This window comes from Syngnathus scovelli, chromosome 16, assembly GCF_024217435.2.
Source record: "Syngnathus scovelli strain Florida chromosome 16, RoL_Ssco_1.2, whole genome shotgun sequence".
NCBI classification, from domain to species: domain Eukaryota; kingdom Metazoa; phylum Chordata; class Actinopteri; order Syngnathiformes; family Syngnathidae; genus Syngnathus; species Syngnathus scovelli.
Window position 1 is genome coordinate 11772501 of NC_090862.1, and position 15649 is coordinate 11788149.

General features: G+C 46.5%; 2 protein-coding genes and 2 long non-coding RNA genes across 6 annotated transcripts; 3 read left to right on the plus strand and 1 right to left on the minus strand.

Annotated features, from left to right (window-relative positions):
• Positions 1–19: 19 nt before the first annotated feature.
• LOC137841060 (janus kinase and microtubule-interacting protein 3-like) lies at positions 20–1827 on the minus strand. The gene is made up of 8 exons (XM_068653482.1): positions 1703–1827; positions 1568–1621; positions 1382–1447; positions 1252–1320; positions 1097–1174; positions 807–1040; positions 602–727; positions 20–232 (listed from the first exon to the last, which is right to left on the minus strand). The coding sequence occupies exons 1-7, from the start codon at positions 1820–1822 to the stop codon at positions 611–613; spliced, it is 738 nt and encodes a 245-aa protein (XP_068509583.1). The 5' UTR covers positions 1823–1827; the 3' UTR covers positions 20–232; positions 602–610.
• A 3745-nt stretch (positions 1828–5572) lies between these two features.
• LOC137841008 (uncharacterized) lies at positions 5573–6638 on the plus strand. Its single transcript, XR_011088291.1, has 3 exons — positions 5573–5752; positions 5877–6377; positions 6438–6638. It is a non-coding gene; the product is annotated as an uncharacterized lncRNA (long non-coding RNA).
• A 3237-nt stretch (positions 6639–9875) lies between these two features.
• On the plus strand, positions 9876–12389 carry LOC125983408 (janus kinase and microtubule-interacting protein 3-like). Of its 3 annotated transcripts, none has more exons than XM_068653450.1 (10): positions 9876–9941; positions 10151–10213; positions 10300–10622; positions 10704–10757; positions 10878–10943; positions 11005–11073; positions 11151–11228; positions 11285–11518; positions 11598–11723; positions 12093–12389. In XM_068653450.1, the coding sequence occupies exons 3-9, from the start codon at positions 10503–10505 to the stop codon at positions 11712–11714; spliced, it is 738 nt and encodes a 245-aa protein (XP_068509551.1). In that variant the 5' UTR covers positions 9876–9941; positions 10151–10213; positions 10300–10502; the 3' UTR covers positions 11715–11723; positions 12093–12389. The 3 variants fall into 3 exon arrangements, with proteins under 3 accessions (XP_068509551.1, XP_068509549.1, XP_068509550.1); XM_068653448.1 differs by having other exon boundaries at positions 11683–11723; XM_068653449.1 differs by lacking the exon at positions 12093–12389 and having other exon boundaries at positions 11598–12086.
• Positions 12390–13222: 833 nt separating this feature from the next.
• LOC137841016 (uncharacterized) lies at positions 13223–15530 on the plus strand. The gene is made up of 4 exons (XR_011088321.1): positions 13223–13345; positions 13523–13693; positions 13839–13916; positions 15444–15530. It is a non-coding gene; the product is annotated as an uncharacterized lncRNA (long non-coding RNA).
• The last annotated feature ends 119 nt before the right edge of the window (positions 15531–15649 follow it).

Genomic DNA, 15649 nt, shown 5'->3' on the forward strand with positions numbered 1-15649 from the left:
ACACAAACAAAGCGGGAAAAACCGAAGACGTGCGTGTTCCGCCCACGCTGGATTTATTTGCACCTTTGAAAAGACACCGTATTGCCGCAGATGTGGCAAAGAGTACTTTTGGGCATCTGAGACGGAAGGATGTCCAAAGCATCACGTCACCTGCTCTGGTAGGAATGGTGGTGGGACGTTGAGGTCAACCGCTTTGGGGTTGGCTGAATCTTTGGTCGCAGGATGCCACACACTTGAAGACAGAAGCAGAAAAGCAGAGCTAAATGCAAAATGTACTCACCGGTGACTCCAATTTTTTCCCCCCCTGAAGAAATGGATGGACGGGTGGCCCCGGCTGGCCGGTGGGACTCTTGTTATTCTGACCCTTTTTAGTGCGCGTTTGGGGCAACAACCGTTTTTTGTGGCGCTCTCTTCTGGTTCAAGAGTGCCCTGCATGTGAATTTGCCTTTCCTGCCTTCTGATTGGATGAGCGCCGGTGTGACGCGGTGCCTCTGTCACCGTGGCGGGGGGTATACGTCGGCATCGGAGCGTCTGCCAACGTCTGAGACCGGCTGGCAGTGTATCGGAGGTGTCGAGTGCGGTGCCGCTGGAGCTCACTCACCAGCTGGTGTTAGGGCCACAGAATGAAGGCCAAGGAGAAGACTAGAAAGAGAAACAGAAACTTCTCCTCCAATTGTTTGATTTGTCTCTTCTGAGCTTCGATGAATTCTTTCAGCTCTTTGTTCCTCTAGGACGGACAAATGGAAAGTAGCCTTCAAAAGCCAGTAAGCGTGCAAGTAAGTGCCGGGCTGGCTTTGGGCCCTTACCTGTTGCGCGCTGTGCAGCAGATCCATTCTCTCTTGGAGGATGCAAGTGTCGCGCTCCCTCAACTCCCACATCAGGGCTCGCTTCCATTGGTCCACGGCGCTCCTAAGCTCTTCTCTCTGATCCGCCGTCAGCACGTCATTCACGCCAGCGTGGCTGGCTTTTTCGCCGTCCGTGGCGGGGCAGTCCCGCTGCGGTAGCGCCTCGTACAACATGGCCTCCAGCTCCATGATCCTCTGGGCCGCAATCCTCGTCCATCAGTGGTCCGGCGGGAGATTTGAGGGCGGCTTACCTTATGGGCCTGGTCCATGGAACGCTTCCTGAAGTCCAACTCTTCATCCAGGTAGCCCTTCTGGTTGCAGAACATATCCTAGCACAGCTCAAGGTCAGAATTGTTGGGGCACATTGCCCCGAGTTCCCCTTGGCTGATGTCGCGTGTCTGTCTACCTTCTCACTTTCAATGTCCAACATCTTCTGTTGAAGTGCTGACTTGGTCACTTTGATGTATTCTAACCACTGAGGAAAGGCTGCTGTCACATAAGCAGAATCCGAGAGCGTGCGTTGACGTGCGCGTTACCTTCTCGGCTAGGGTGGGAAGGGTCCTGGCGTGAATCACGACCACCTGCTCCTCGTTGGTGAGATTCTGCAAGAGCCCAAAGGCACAGCGTCAACAAGGTTCTTTCAGCGCAAAGCCTTCCAAAAGTCACATTTGAGCCGCCGAGTCTCGTGGAGTGCGAACATAAGGAGTTCGACATACACTTACGGCGTTATCGCCCAGGATGTCCAGCTTCTTCATCAGATCACTGATGACGATGTCCTGGGGAAAGGCGCAAGGAGCAATGTAAGGTGTTCTGGGACCTCAGGTTAAGGTTAGGGTTGCGAGGGACGCCTTACGTACGCTCACACCGTCGGCCTCGCAGTAGATCTGCAAAGGGCTGAGGCCGTCTGGGAAACGGACTTGCAGAAACTTCAAGACGGGGGAGCGCCACTCCCTCTCCTGAAAGGCAGAGGCATGCATCCGTCCGTCCGTCCGTCCGTCCGTCACATCTCTGGCCTCAACACGCTTGTGCGAGTCTTGTTGACTCTGACCTGACATGACTTAGACAAACTTTATTGTCATCTTGTCTGCACATGGTGCATAGTACAAAACGAAATTTCGTTGCACACGGCTTACAACAAAGTAGTGATATTGCAGTTGAATTGAAGTAACATATCCTATGAATATATATATATATATATATACATATACTGTATATATATATATATATTGTCGTGTAACATGGGGGTAGAGATGGTCCAAATGGTAGAATATGGATTGTTCACAGGGATAAATTGACAGAGCTAAAATTCCAAATTTGTCCAAAAGATGGCGCCAGACCAAAACATGAGACCAAAAGAGGGGCCAGAATAAGCTAGACCAGTTAAAATAGAAAAGAGGAACACGGTGTCAGAGTGTAAGTCACGCATGGAGGCACAAATGAAATGTTTATTATGTGATTTTTAATTTTTGATTTCTTTGCTTGGCTAAAAATGTATTCTGTAACCGCTTTAAGCAATATTATTTGTCAATTTGATCAAGAGACCCGTCGCAGGGAGTAGTGGCTTCTCAGTGGCGTGACATAAATTGTTTGGAGAAGCACAAATGAAATGTTTATTATGTGATTTTTATTTTTTGATTTTTTTGCTTGGCCAAAAATGTATTCTGTAACCGCTTTAAAGCAATATTATTTGTCAATTCGATCAATTCATGTAACAGAAAGTAGGTCAAAGGTGAAAAGGGGAAGTGAAAGGTTTTACCTCTAGCTGTGCATTTGGTGGAAAGTACTGCGTGGTCAGGGCGGAAACAGCGGCTGAAGGCCACAGATAACAAAGCGTGGGGAGGCAGGCCAGTTCCCTCTATGGGCGTGGGAAACTGGCCTGTTCCCTGCTATAGGCGTGGGAAAACTGGGCAGTCTTACCCTATAGGGAAAGTACCGGAGAAAAGAAAGGGGAGGGGGGGGACGGAGAGGTCTATAAAAGGTTTTGCTGGAGAAGCTTCAGGGCTTTTCCCCCCAAAAGAGCTCTGATACGTGAAGAGGCCCGGAGGAGTTTCAAGATTTTTTCCAAAGTCCCAAAGATCTTTGCGTGAGACGCAGGATCACTGGACTGAAATTAACTTGGATTTACTCCTAAAAATTGGACTGGACAACTTTAAACGAGAAATTGGTGAGGATGACCGTTTTTATGTATTTTAGCGAGAGGGGGGAATAGTCATCGGGCCGCCGGCTTCCTCGTGGCCAGCCTGTTTCTCTAATTTGGATTTTAGAAGCAAGATCGAACTGATCACTCGACTTTGCTTCCACCAAAAATAGCACACAACTGGTATTTACCTCTTCCCTTTTTTATGAACTGTGTTTTGCAATCGAATTGTTCCGGGATTGAATGATTTTATTAACACGGGTATCAGTGAGTGAAATTGTTCAGTTTCTGGAGTAATTGAGATTTGTAATTCTATTCCATGTTTCTTCAATAAATGTGTTTTGTATATTACTTACTTCGTTGTGCGCGGATTTGTACTAAATATGCAACCGAAGGCTCAGGCCCGCTTCCCCTTTTAGACGGGCCGCGTAAAAAGGAACTCCGATCAAGTTAGAGACTTAAATAACTTCCGTAGTTATCTGAGCCACGAGTGAATTTCGATTTGTTCGAAAGTTGTTTCGTCTGAATAAAATTAAAGGAAGTGTTTAAATCAGATTATTGGTTTTGTGTAGAACGGAAAGTTATTTAACTATTTGAAAGGCGCGGCTCAGTTCCCCTTTTCGACGGGCCGCGTAAAAAGTAACTCTGAGCCAGTTGGAGAAGTAAATAACTTTCGTAAATATTTAAAGGAGGAGTGGATTTCGTTAGAAGTGAATTGTTGGAAATTTACTTCTTCTAAATAAAATAACGACGACGGTTGAAATAAATCAGTGGAGTTGGAGGAGAATAAAAATATTTCGATTGTCCGTCGGGCGCGGCTCAGTTCCCCTTTTCGACGGGCCGCGTAAAAAGTAACTCTGAGCCAGTTGGAGAATTAAATAACTTTCGTAAATATTTAAAGGAGGAGTGGATTTCGTTAGAAGTGAATTGTTGGAAATTTACTTCTTCTAAATAAAATAACGACGATGATTAAAATAAATCAGTGAAGTTGGTGGAGGATAAAAGTATTTCGATTGTCCGTCGGGCGCGGCCCAGTTCCCCTTTTTGTCGGGCCGCGTCAAAAGTTAAATAGGACACGATCAAAAAATAGACTTGCCTTCCAAATTAATTATTGGGCAAAGCTAAATACATCACGACATTTTTATTCGGTTTAAGAAAGTCGCTATTTTTTCGAAGCAATTAAGTGGGGTGAAGAACTCCGACAGTCAAGTGCTAGATCTACGTATACGAAGTTAGAATTAATCATATAGGGTGCATTAATTTTCTTCTTAAATGCTATTATTGTCACGCTTTTATTAATTCGATTCTCCTTCGAATAAAAAAGTTGGTCGGCTCGCTGCATGAGCGACCAAGTGGAACGGACCCATATTAACATTTACTTCGGCGAAACTAGTGCTTGGGTGCGCTATACAAACGAATCCCTGAGGTCTTAACAAAGACATCTAAAAAATATCCGTAACGAATAAGAACTTCAAACATTAGCGGGGAGCCATCAATACGATGCGGTCACTTCGAAGTCCTGCCTCGAATTGAGTTACTCGGCACGCGCTTCGGGTGACTTGAGAGGGATTGGCGTCGTACAGAAATTAGATTGATTCCGGAGGAGTTAATTTAACTCGGGTGGTTAGATTACGGACGAATCTCCGAACCCGGCTAAAATAAACCCGTTACTGGGAAGCCTGGGGCACCTGATTGCAAGAGGTGCGTTTGACAATATATATTACAAATAAGTATAAAGTGCAGCAGTGCTAATTATGCAATAGTGCAAGTAGGCAAAACAGTATTCAAGAGTGTGCAGAGGAATGCTAAACCATGTATTAAACTTCTATTTAAAGGGTTTACACAAGTTAAGTAAAGTTGGTAGTGCGAGATAGTGCAAGATAGAGGTCCGTAGTGTCATAAAGTACAGTTCTGTGAATGTGTGATGCAGAGTTCAGTTTAGAGCTCAGTAGAAGGTGATCCGCTCAATCCGTGTCTGACTATCCGCACGCCACGTCGGGCTCCGATGCGGCCGCTACCGTATTGTGTAGCTTGTCCCCAGTAAGCGTCGCGGCGCTCCGTTGCGGTCTCAACGGCCCGATGTGGCGCAATGTCTGCTCAGGTGAGGAGCGGGGGCGCTTTGCTGGCGGAAGTGGAGGAGACGCGGCGGTGTCGGGAGACCGAGCGGTGTCGCCTCCACCAGGAGCGCGGAAGAAGCCCTGGCAGCGGCCCAGCAGGCCTGGCAGTCCCGAGCGGCCGAGCTCCGATCGGCTCATCACCAGCATCGGGAGGAGCTGAGCCGAACTAAGAGAGACTGCGAGAGGGAGATCCGCCGACTGGTAGGACTGATCAGATGCGCGGTGCGTGGCTATGTTCCCAATTTCGTTGTATACCTGCAGTGCAATGACACCTAAGGCATTCTATTCTATTCTATTTCACAAGAAGAAAACGTCCGGTTGCTCGCTTCGCTTTTGTCACAGCAATGGTGTTCTAGTCGATTCAAGATAAAAATTGGCCGGTTGCTCTCTTTGTTTTTGTCACAATTCTGGCAAATGAGTTTGCCCGCCTGCCTGAGCGCTCCCCGTTTGTACATCCAGATGGATGAGATCAAGCTGAAAGACAGAGCGGTTAGTGTTTTGGATAAATCCCTGGGGCCGGCCACGTCCACCGCCTTCAGCTGCAGACTCAGGCTGCCGAGCAGCAGATCGCTGCCCTGAGGGATTCCCAAAGGGCGGGCCTAAACTACCCTGGAAGTGGGGTCAACGGCGCTACTAGCAATCCTCTTCATAGCGTAAGCCACCTCATCACACACTTGCAGTACGCATGACTTAGTTCGTTGCTGGAGGAAGGTAGCACAAAAACAGTTTTGAACTTTGAACGAGTGGTTGTGTGTGTGTGTTGCGGGGCGTTTTCAGTCTCAGGAGGATCGGGACACGCGAAGGTTTCATCTGAAAATCGCTGAGCTCAGCGCAGTCATCAGGAAACTGGAGGATCGAAACGCCCTGCTTTCTGAAGAGCGCAATGAACTGGTAATTTATTGACGGCACGCTTGAAGGTTTGCGCTACGTTTGATGCGCGCCATCCAGCGAGGCACCCATTGCGCTTGCTTATTAGTTGAGCGGCGCGGCGAGTCGGTTGCCTGGTTGATGTCTTTTATTGGGAGCCAAAGCCACGATTCCGTTCAAACCGATGCAAAAGGAATGGATACGTTCTGGCCCGCGTGTTGTGCGTCTTTCGCATCCCGCACTTCATGCTTGCAGCTTAAGCGACTGAGAGAAACAGAAAGCCAGTTTCTGCCACTCCTGTACAAAAACAAACGCCTGAGCAGGAAGAATGAAGAACTCTCGCTGGTGCTGTGTCGCCTTGAAAACAAAGTGCGCTTTGTCACCCAGGAGAACGAGGAGATGGCAAGCTTGGTAAGTCGACGCGGACAACGGCGGCGTGCCAACAGAGTCCACTGCATTTGTGTTCCACAGAGAAGGCCTAGTTCGCTCAATGACCTGGAGCGCGGTTGCGGCCAGCAGGACGGTGAAATGGAGTTCCTTCAAGTTGTGGAGCAGCGGCACATCATCGACGACTTGTCCAAGGTCTTCAGGCAGGTGACTCGGTGCACGTACGGCAGCGCCGCGCTCGCTCGCTGTCGCCAGGAAACCTTTTCCGTCCAAAGCTTGGCCGGCGGCCGCCATCCAAAAAATTGGCCCCTTAAATTCCGACCTTTCAAGCAGGAGCATTGTGCGCACGCGTTTGAACACGCTTTAGACTTGTTTTGCCGTTTTCAGCAGCTCAAAGCTCCCGTTTTGTCAGCGCCTTTGCCACTCGCTGTGCGCTGAAAACGACGGACTCGCCCGGCTGCTCAGCCCGTCAACCATGAGCCGCGAGCGCGACGTCATTGTCCGTAGGCAGCTAGTGGCAAAATGCACCCTGTTAGAGTTGCGCTCGCTCCAACTTATTTTGCAAGAACCACACGGGAGACAAGTAAGTTCTTTTGGACACCTGCAGGTGGAGAGTCCATCCGTTGTACGAATGAAGTCTGACTCTCGGCTCCCGCACGAGCATTTTTATTAAGAGAAACAGGGTGGGTGTAAGAGTGGATTGAATAGAGAAAGCCCTTGACCTCTAGTCAAAACATAGCAAGGGATGTTTTACGACTTTGTGTAGGAAGGGATAAGCGATAGGGATAAATAAGGGATAAATAATATTATTTATTACAGGTTGCAGTCAAAGTCAAAGCAACATAATCATACGATAAAGATAATCTGGAAAACCCTGACACACCCTGTAGTTGTCACTTTTGGAAAAGACGAGCGTCCCTCCAATCATCGCCGGTGATGGGTTTTTCAGGCTCTGGAGACAGGAGCTCATGTCAGAAATGTCATCGTGAGTCGCGTTTGTTTCTGCGCCGGAGCCGTTCGTTCCCTTTGCATCCAAAGAATCTCAAAGGCGGATTATTTGTGTCGACAGGAGAGGGATTTGCTGCTACGATACCGACGTCGAGAATCTCTGAGGAGGAACAAAGCGTGAGGTCCTGCAAGGTGAGTCTGTTTGTTTGCGGCTGCTTGGTGTTGCGCAAGATGAAATGGCCTTTTTCTCGCTATCGTTCCTCTCGTCGATTCATCGTGAGGTGTCGCTTCAGTTTGTTCAGAGAGATGTTTGCTTCCGCGCCCGCAGGTCATCGAAACATTTTACGGCTACGACGAAGACGTGTTGGTGGACTCGGACGGATCGTCCTTGTCTTTTCACACCGACAGAACCCCCGACACGGAACCCGAAGAGGTAGCCCGCCATTTCTGCCAGCGTATTGGCGCCAAACATTCCTCTTCAGCCTGGAATCGGACTCGTCTTTGCGTCGCGGGTGCTTTGTCGCCGGTCTGACTGATTCTGGTACTAGTGCTGTGTTGCATTGGTGTGTGCATGAGGAGGCGGAGCTTCGCTACCGCCAGCTGACGCAAGAATATCAAGCGCTGCAACGAGCCTACGCTCTGCTAGCCCAGACCAGCGGAGGGGACTACGACGCCGAGAAGGAGATCAAGGTGGCGCCCCTTCCCCCAACCCCCGGCCGGGTCGCAGCCTCCCCGTTCTCACCCAGCCTCGGGTGTTCTCTGGTCTGAAAGGAGGAGGAGGAGCCTCCCTCCTCCTCCTTTCAGACCAGAGAAAAGCTGATGGTAGTGTCAAACGCACCTCTTTCAATAAGGTGCCCCCGGCTTCCCGGTAACGGGTTTGTCTTAGCCGGGTTCGGAGATTCGTCCGTAATCTAACCACCCGAGTTAAATTAACTCCACCGGAATCAATCTAATTTCTGTACGACGCCAATCCCACTCAAGTCACCCTAAGCTCGAGCCGAGTAACTCAATTCGAGGCAAGACTTCGAAGTGACCGCATCGTATTGATGGCTCCCCGCTAATGTTTGAAGTTCTTATTATGTTACGGATATTTTTAGATGTCTTTGTTAAGACCTTAGGGATTCGTTTGTATAGCGCACCCTAGCACTAGTTTTGCCAAAGTAAATGTTGATATGGGTCCGTTCTACTTGGTCGCTCAAGCAGCGAGCCGACCAACTTGTTTATTCGAAAGAGAATCGAATTAATAAAAGTGTGACAATAATAGCATTTAAGGAGAAAATTAATGCACTTTACGTTATTAATTCTAACTTCTTATATGTAGATCTAGCACTTAACTGTCGGCGTGCTTCACCCCACTTGATTGCTTTAAAAAGAATAAAAACTTTCTTAAAACGAATAAAAATGTCTTACTCTATTTAGATTTGCCCAGTAATTAATTTGGAAGGCAAGTCTATTTTTCGATCGTGTCCTGTTTAACTTTTGATGCGGCCCGACAAAATTAAGAACTGGGCCGCGCCCGACGGACAATCGAAATACTTTTATCCTTCACCAACTCAAATGATCTATTTTAACCATCGTCGTTATTTTATTTAGAGGAAGTAAATTTTCAAACGAATTCACTTTTGACAAAATTCACTCTTCCCTTAAATATCTACGAAAGTTATTTAATTCTCTAACATGTTCGGAGTTACTTTTTACGCGGCCCGTCAAAAGGGGAAACGGGCCTGCGCCCTTCAAATAATTAAATTACTTTCAGTTCTACACCAAACCGATAATCCGATTCAAACACTTCCGTTAATTTATTCAGACGAAGCAAACTTTCAAACGGATTGAAATTCACTCGTGTCTCAAATAACTACGAAAGTTATTCAATTCTCTAAAATTGTCTGATGTTACTTTTATTTATTACGGTCCTATGTTATACCATAATAACCCCCCGCACATTAATCAAATTGTCAAATCAACCCCGAACCATCGATTGTACATTCAGTACAAATCAGCGCACAACAAAGTAGATGAATATACACAACACATTTATTGAAGAAACATGAAATAGAATTACAAATCTTAATCACTCCAGAAACCGAACAATTTCACCCACTGATACCCGTGTTAATAAAATCATTCAATCCCAGAACAATTCGATTGCAAAACACAGTTCATGAAAGAGGGAATCAATTTTTAGCCAAGCAAAGAAATCAAGAAGTAAAAATCACATTTGTGCTTCTCCAAACAATTTATGTCACGCCACTATTCTCATAGTGACGGGTCCCTTGATCGAATTGACTAACAATATTGCTTTAAGCTGTTACAGAATACATTTTTAGCCAAGCAAAGAAATCAAAAAGTAAAAATCACATTTGTGCGTCCATGCGTGACTCACAATCCGACAGCGTGTTCCTGTTTTATTTCTATTTTAACTTGCTTAGCTTATTTTGGCCCCTTTTTTGGTCTCATGTTTTGGTCTGGCGCCATCTTTTGGACAAATTTGGAATTTCAGCTCTGCCAATTTATTCCTGTGAACAATCCATATTTTACCATTTGCACCATCTCTTCCCCCCATGTTACATGACAGTAGAAATGGGTCACTATCAAAGCAGAGTAGCAGATCTGGAGTCAGCGCTGAAGCAACAAGGACAGGTAAGCTTATCAATGAGCACACCTTTTTCTCAGACAAAATAGCTACATTCTTCAGTCACTCATTCGTCTGGCATTACTGGACCAACCCCCCCTTGAACGTGGCTGGGAAAATGTGGAGAAAAGCAAATGTCATTTTCCAGTCAACCAAAGAATTTGTGGATGAAAATGACACAACATTCCAAAGCTGTCCACGCGTTTGTCTCTTCTAGAATGTCAAGTGGGTGGAGGAGAAGCAGCTGCTGCGTCAGAGCAATCAGCAGTTGGCCGAAAAGGTGACGGAAAGAAAGGCGCTGGGCGGAGTCGCTTGGCGTCACACCCGTCCGGAAGCCCCGCAGATGAGGTCTGACTGTCTTTTCAGGTCAGGCGGATGGAGGCGGAAGAAGCGCGTCTGAAAGAGCACATCCAGGATATCCGAGACCAAAACGAACTGCTTGAGTTCCGCATCCTGGAGCTGGAGGTGGGAAGACTCGCACAAGCGTGTTGAGGCCAGAGATGTGACGGACGGACGGACGGACGGACGGACGGACGGACGGACGGACGGACGGACGGACGGACGGACGGATGCATGCCTCTGCCTTTCAGGAGAGGGAGTGGCGCTCCCCCGTCTTGAAGTTTCTGCAAGTCCGTTTCCCAGACGGCCTCAGCCCTTTGCAGATCTACTGCGAGGCCGACGGTGTGAGCGTACGTAAGGCGTCCCTCGCAACCCTAACCTTAACCTGAGGTCCCAGAACACCTTACATTGCTCCTTGCGCCTTTCCCCAGGACATCGTCATCAGTGATCTGATGAAGAAGCTGGACATCCTGGGCGATAACGCCGTAAGTGTATGTCGAACTCCTTATGTTCGCACTCCACGAGACTCGGCGGCTCAAATGTGACTTTTGGAAGGCTTTGCGCTGAAAGAACCTTGTTGACGCTGTGCCTTTGGGCTCTTGCAGAATCTCACCAACGAGGAGCAGGTGGTCGTGATTCACGCCAGGACCCTTCCCACCCTAGCCGAGAAGGTAACGCGCACGTCAACGCACGCTCTCGGATTCTGCTTATGTGACAGCAGCCTTTCCTCAGTGGTTAGAATACATCAAAGTGACCAAGTCAGCACTTCAACAGAAGATGTTGGACATTGAAAGTGAGAAGGTAGACAGACACGCGACATCAGCCAAGGGGAACTCGGGGCAATGTGCCCCAACAATTCTGACCTTGAGCTGTGCTAGGATATGTTCTGCAACCAGAAGGGCTACCTGGATGAAGAGTTGGACTTCAGGAAGCGTTCCATGGACCAGGCCCATAAGGTAAGCCGCCCTCAAATCTCCCGCCGGACCACTGATGGACGAGGATTGCGGCCCAGAGGATCATGGAGCTGGAGGCCATGTTGTACGAGGCGCTACCGCAGCGGGACTGCCCCGCCACGGACGGCGAAAAAGCCAGCCACGCTGGCGTGAATGACGTGCTGACGGCGGATCAGAGAGAAGAGCTTAGGAGCGCCGTGGACCAATGGAAGCGAGCCCTGATGTGGGAGTTGAGGGAGCGCGACGCTTGCATCCTCCAAGAGAGAATGGATCTGCTGCACAGCGCGCAACAGGTAAGGGCCCAAAGCCAGCCCGGCACTTACTTGCACGCTTACTGGCTTTTGAAGGCTACTTTCCATTTGTCCGTCCTAGAGGAACAAAGAGCTGAAAGAATTCATCGAAGCTCAGAAGAGACAAATCAAACAATTGGAGGAGAAGTTTCTGTTTCTCTTTCTAGTCTTCTCCTTGGCCTTCATTCTGTGGCCCTAACACCAGCTGGTGAGTGAGCTCCAGCGGCACCGCACTCGACACCTCCGATACACTGCCAGCCGGTCTCAGACGTTGGCAGACGCTCCGATGCCGACGTATACCCCCCGCCACGGTGACAGAGGCACCGCGTCACACCGGCGCTCATCCAATCAGAAGGCAGGAAAGGCAAATTCACATGCAGGGCACTCTTGAACCAGAAGAGAGCGCCACAAAAAACGGTTGTTGCCCCAAACGCGCACTAAAAAGGGTCAGAATAACAAGAGTCCCACCGGCCAGCCGGGGCCACCCGTCCATCCATTTCTTCAGGGGGGGAAAAAATTGGAGTCACCGGTGAGTACATTTTGCATTTAGCTCTGCTTTTCTGCTTCTGTCTTCAAGTGTGTGGCATCCTGCGACCAAAGATTCAGCCAACCCCAAAGCGGTTGACCTCAACGTCCCACCACCATTCCTACCAGAGCAGGTGACGTGATGCTTTGGACATCCTTCCGTCTCAGATGCCCAAAAGTACTCTTTGCCACATCTGCGGCAATACGGTGTCTTTTCAAAGGTGCAAATAAATCCAGCGTGGGCGGAACACGCACGTCTTCGGTTTTTCCCGCTTTGTTTGTGTGACAGCTGTTGTGAAAATTTTACACAAATAAAGTTGTATAGTACAGGTTTGGCCAAGCCGCAACTCCCGAACCGCATGCGGCTCTTTTATGTTCATATCAACATTTGTGTGTGTGTGTGTAGGTGTGTGTGTGTGTGTGGGGGGGGGGGGGGGGGGTTGTGCGTGTTGGCTTCACTTGAGTTCAATTTAGTATTTTCGTCAAAAGCGCATGTGGTGAAATTCCACAAAGTAGGATGGGCAAACACATTCCAGTAAACTATTAGTGTCAATTGGGCTCTCGAAATGGCAGGGAAAAGATGCACAGCAAAACGAAAATATGTAGATGAACACAGGACGTTTTTATCAGAGTGGGAAAGTTTCTATTTTTTGTTGAACGTGATGGCAAACCATTCTGCCTGATACGTCAGACCTCAGCGCATTTCAAAGATTAAAATCTTCAGCGCCATGCACTTCAGCTCACTCCATGCTAACATTGATCAGGCGTCGAACCCGCAACATCATGCTTAAGAGGTGGACATGCTAACCAGTGCGCCATTATGTCAACGCATAACAACTGTAAGAACTTCCGCCGGAATTCAAATCCGCGGGGAGAGTTAACTTGTTTAAAAGGGAGTGGGCAGAAGAATTATTTAATTTATTTAAATCTATTTGGAGTGTGCGCCATTATGTCAATGCATAACAACTGTAAGTCTACTAAACAAAACAGCGGTTGCTATATGACGTCTGCCACGTCGTGGTCACGTGACGCGGACGTGACGTCGACGCCTACTTTACATCCCACCGATCACAGGACCCCTCGGCTGCATAACCGCGCCCCCTTCCCAACCAATCGGATTTGCTATACGCAAAAACGACGCCAATGGGCGGGCTCTTCCGCCAGAATTTAAATCCGTGGGCGTGGCTCGCAACAGGAAGTAGGAAAATGGCGATGTTGACAAAGACACAGCGGATGGTAACATACGACTAACGAGAGAAATATTTTTATTTTCTGCTTGCAACTGGACCGTCCAGAGCGTACACGGTAAGTACAACTCATCGTTTTTAAAAAGAAGTACTTTTGTTGCCCTGAAAAGCGAGTGAGTGTGGCGTTTGGGGGGAACGTCGAATTTCGACGATTCTTTCTGGTCAACGGTTGTAAATGATTGCGTTGATTAAAAAAGAAAACTTGATGTAACTCTACTTTTAACTGCCGTTTCAGATAAGCGGGTATTACGTCGCAGTCATGTGCCGCGGATATGACGTAATTGGCTGAACTTCCACCAAAATTCAAATCTGTTGGCGCGATGGCCGTGAGCCACTGAGCAACGACGAATATCAACAGAAATATCTTTATTTTCTGCTTGCAACTGGACCGTCTACAGCGTACACGGTAAGTAACACTCATTGTGTTTAAAGAGATTTACGTTTGTAATAGCAACGTGTAGCTGAGGCGCTAGCAGAAGTGTAGCCGCGTTGCGTTGTACGTGTGAATATTGGTCCAGGCGAAATGTTAATGTTTAATTTCATTCCTTTAGGTTCCACGGTGTTTGTTGGCTGCAAGTTTTCCACTGCAAGAAGAGGCTCGTATCATTGACCAGGAGCGAGCTACAACGGTGAGTAGCCATAACATTTATGTTAAACACTTCCTATTTCATGTCTAACAGTACTTGATTTAACAAATAACCATAAATAAATACAGTGTGGGCACTGAAGTTAACATATGTGATTATACTGCCTAATCTGTCACCGAGTATATTGTTGCAAAGTAATATAAGATCCAAAGTTGTAATTCAGAATAGTTTTCAAAAGAAGGCCATTAGAATTATATACAAGTCTGATTACCCTGAACATAACAACAAGCTATTAATTAAATCACAAATTCTTCAATTCAAAGATTTGGTAGATTATCAGAATAATAATGTCTAACAGTAATTGATTTAACACATCACGATAAGTAGATTGAGTGTGGGCACTCTCAAGTTAACATATGTGATTATACTGCCTAATCTGTTACAGAGTATGTTGTTGCCAAGTAATGTAGAATAGATCCAAAGTAGTAATCCAGAATAGTTTTGAAAAGGCCATTAGAATAATAAACAAATCTGATTACCTTGAACATAATAGTTAAGTGTTGAATATGTCCTATGAAGTCAAAATTTGGCACCATCATGTGGTGAAATTTGGAATTGCATCACATCCAATTTTGCCTGGGAACAAACAGATTAAATAAATCTTAGACTTAAATAAGCCACTCCTTCTCAAACAAGTAAACTCTGCCCATTTTGCGCAGTAGATGTTCTGTTAATATCTAGTATTTATACAAAGTCATAATTTAAATTGCTTTTAACCTTCATTCATCGCTTCAACCAACATTACTCGCTCTTATTACCAACTTGTATCGATTTAACTGAGCGTTTAATACTTCCTATCAGGTCTCAAGTCAAGATTTGGCAAAATACAATTTCAGCAAATCCAATTTTGCCAGGCAACAAAAAGAGATTAAATAAACTAAATAAGTCTTCTTCCCATTAAATAAATCAGAAAAGTCTGTCTTGCAACCAGTCCTCTTCAAACAAGTAAAGTCTGCCCGTTTTGTGCCGTAGATTTTGTGTCTATGCCTAGTATTTATACAAAATCATAATTTAAACGACTTCATTCCTTCATTCACTTTGGAAATTTGGAATTGCAGCAAATCGAATTTTGCCAGGGAACAAAAATAGATCAATTAAACTAAATAAGTCTTCTTCCCATTAAATAAATTAAAAAAGTCTGTCTTGTAACCAGTCCTTTTCAAACAAGTAAAGTCTGCCCATTTTGTGCCGTAGATTTTGTGTTTATGCCTAGTATTTATACAAAATCATAATTTAAAGGATTTCATTCCTTCATTCACTTTGGAAATTTGGAATTGCAGCACATCAAATTTTGCCTGGGAAGAAAAGTAGATTAAATAAATTTAATAAGTCTTACTACTTCCCAATAAATAAATTAAATACGTCTTACTTGTTCCCACTCCTTTTCAAAAAAGTAGTTTAAAACGAGGGCCCTTCACTCAACCTTTAACCTCAACACCGCACGTCACATTGTGTTGTATCTGTGAATGTTGGTTGTGGCCAAATGATAGTTTTCTTTCATTCGTTTAGGTTCCACGGTGTTTGTTGGCTATATGTTTTCCACTGTCAGAAGGATGAAAATACAAAGTACAACGCTTGGACGTGGGCGACGACGTCACCGGTGAGTCCTTCCTTCCTATTTATTTACCTTCTAGGTGCTAGGTGCCGCACTGAACAACATTATGCCGCACTGAACAACATTATGCCGCACTGAACAACACCATGCCGCACTGAAC

Coding starts and splice junctions, on each gene's coding strand:
- LOC137841060 (XM_068653482.1), bottom strand. CDS start 1,822: ATGCATGCCTCTGCCTTTCAGGAGAGGGAGTGGCGCTCCCCCGTCTTG. Junction 1,041..1,096: donor CCATGGACCAGGCCCATAAG/GTAAGCCGCCCT, acceptor ATTGCGGCCCAG/AGGATCATGGAGCTGGAGGC. Junction 728..806: donor TGCTGCACAGCGCGCAACAG/GTAAGGGCCCAA, acceptor TGTCCGTCCTAG/AGGAACAAAGAGCTGAAAGA.
- LOC125983408 (XM_068653448.1), top strand. CDS start 10,503: ATGCATGCCTCTGCCTTTCAGGAGAGGGAGTGGCGCTCCCCCGTCTTG. Junction 10,623..10,703: donor GCGAGGCCGACGGTGTGAGC/GTACGTAAGGCG, acceptor GCCTTTCCCCAG/GACATCGTCATCAGTGATCT. Junction 11,724..12,092: donor TGTGGCCCTAACACCAGCTG/GTGAGTGAGCTC, acceptor TCTGTCTTCAAG/TGTGTGGCATCCTGCGACCA.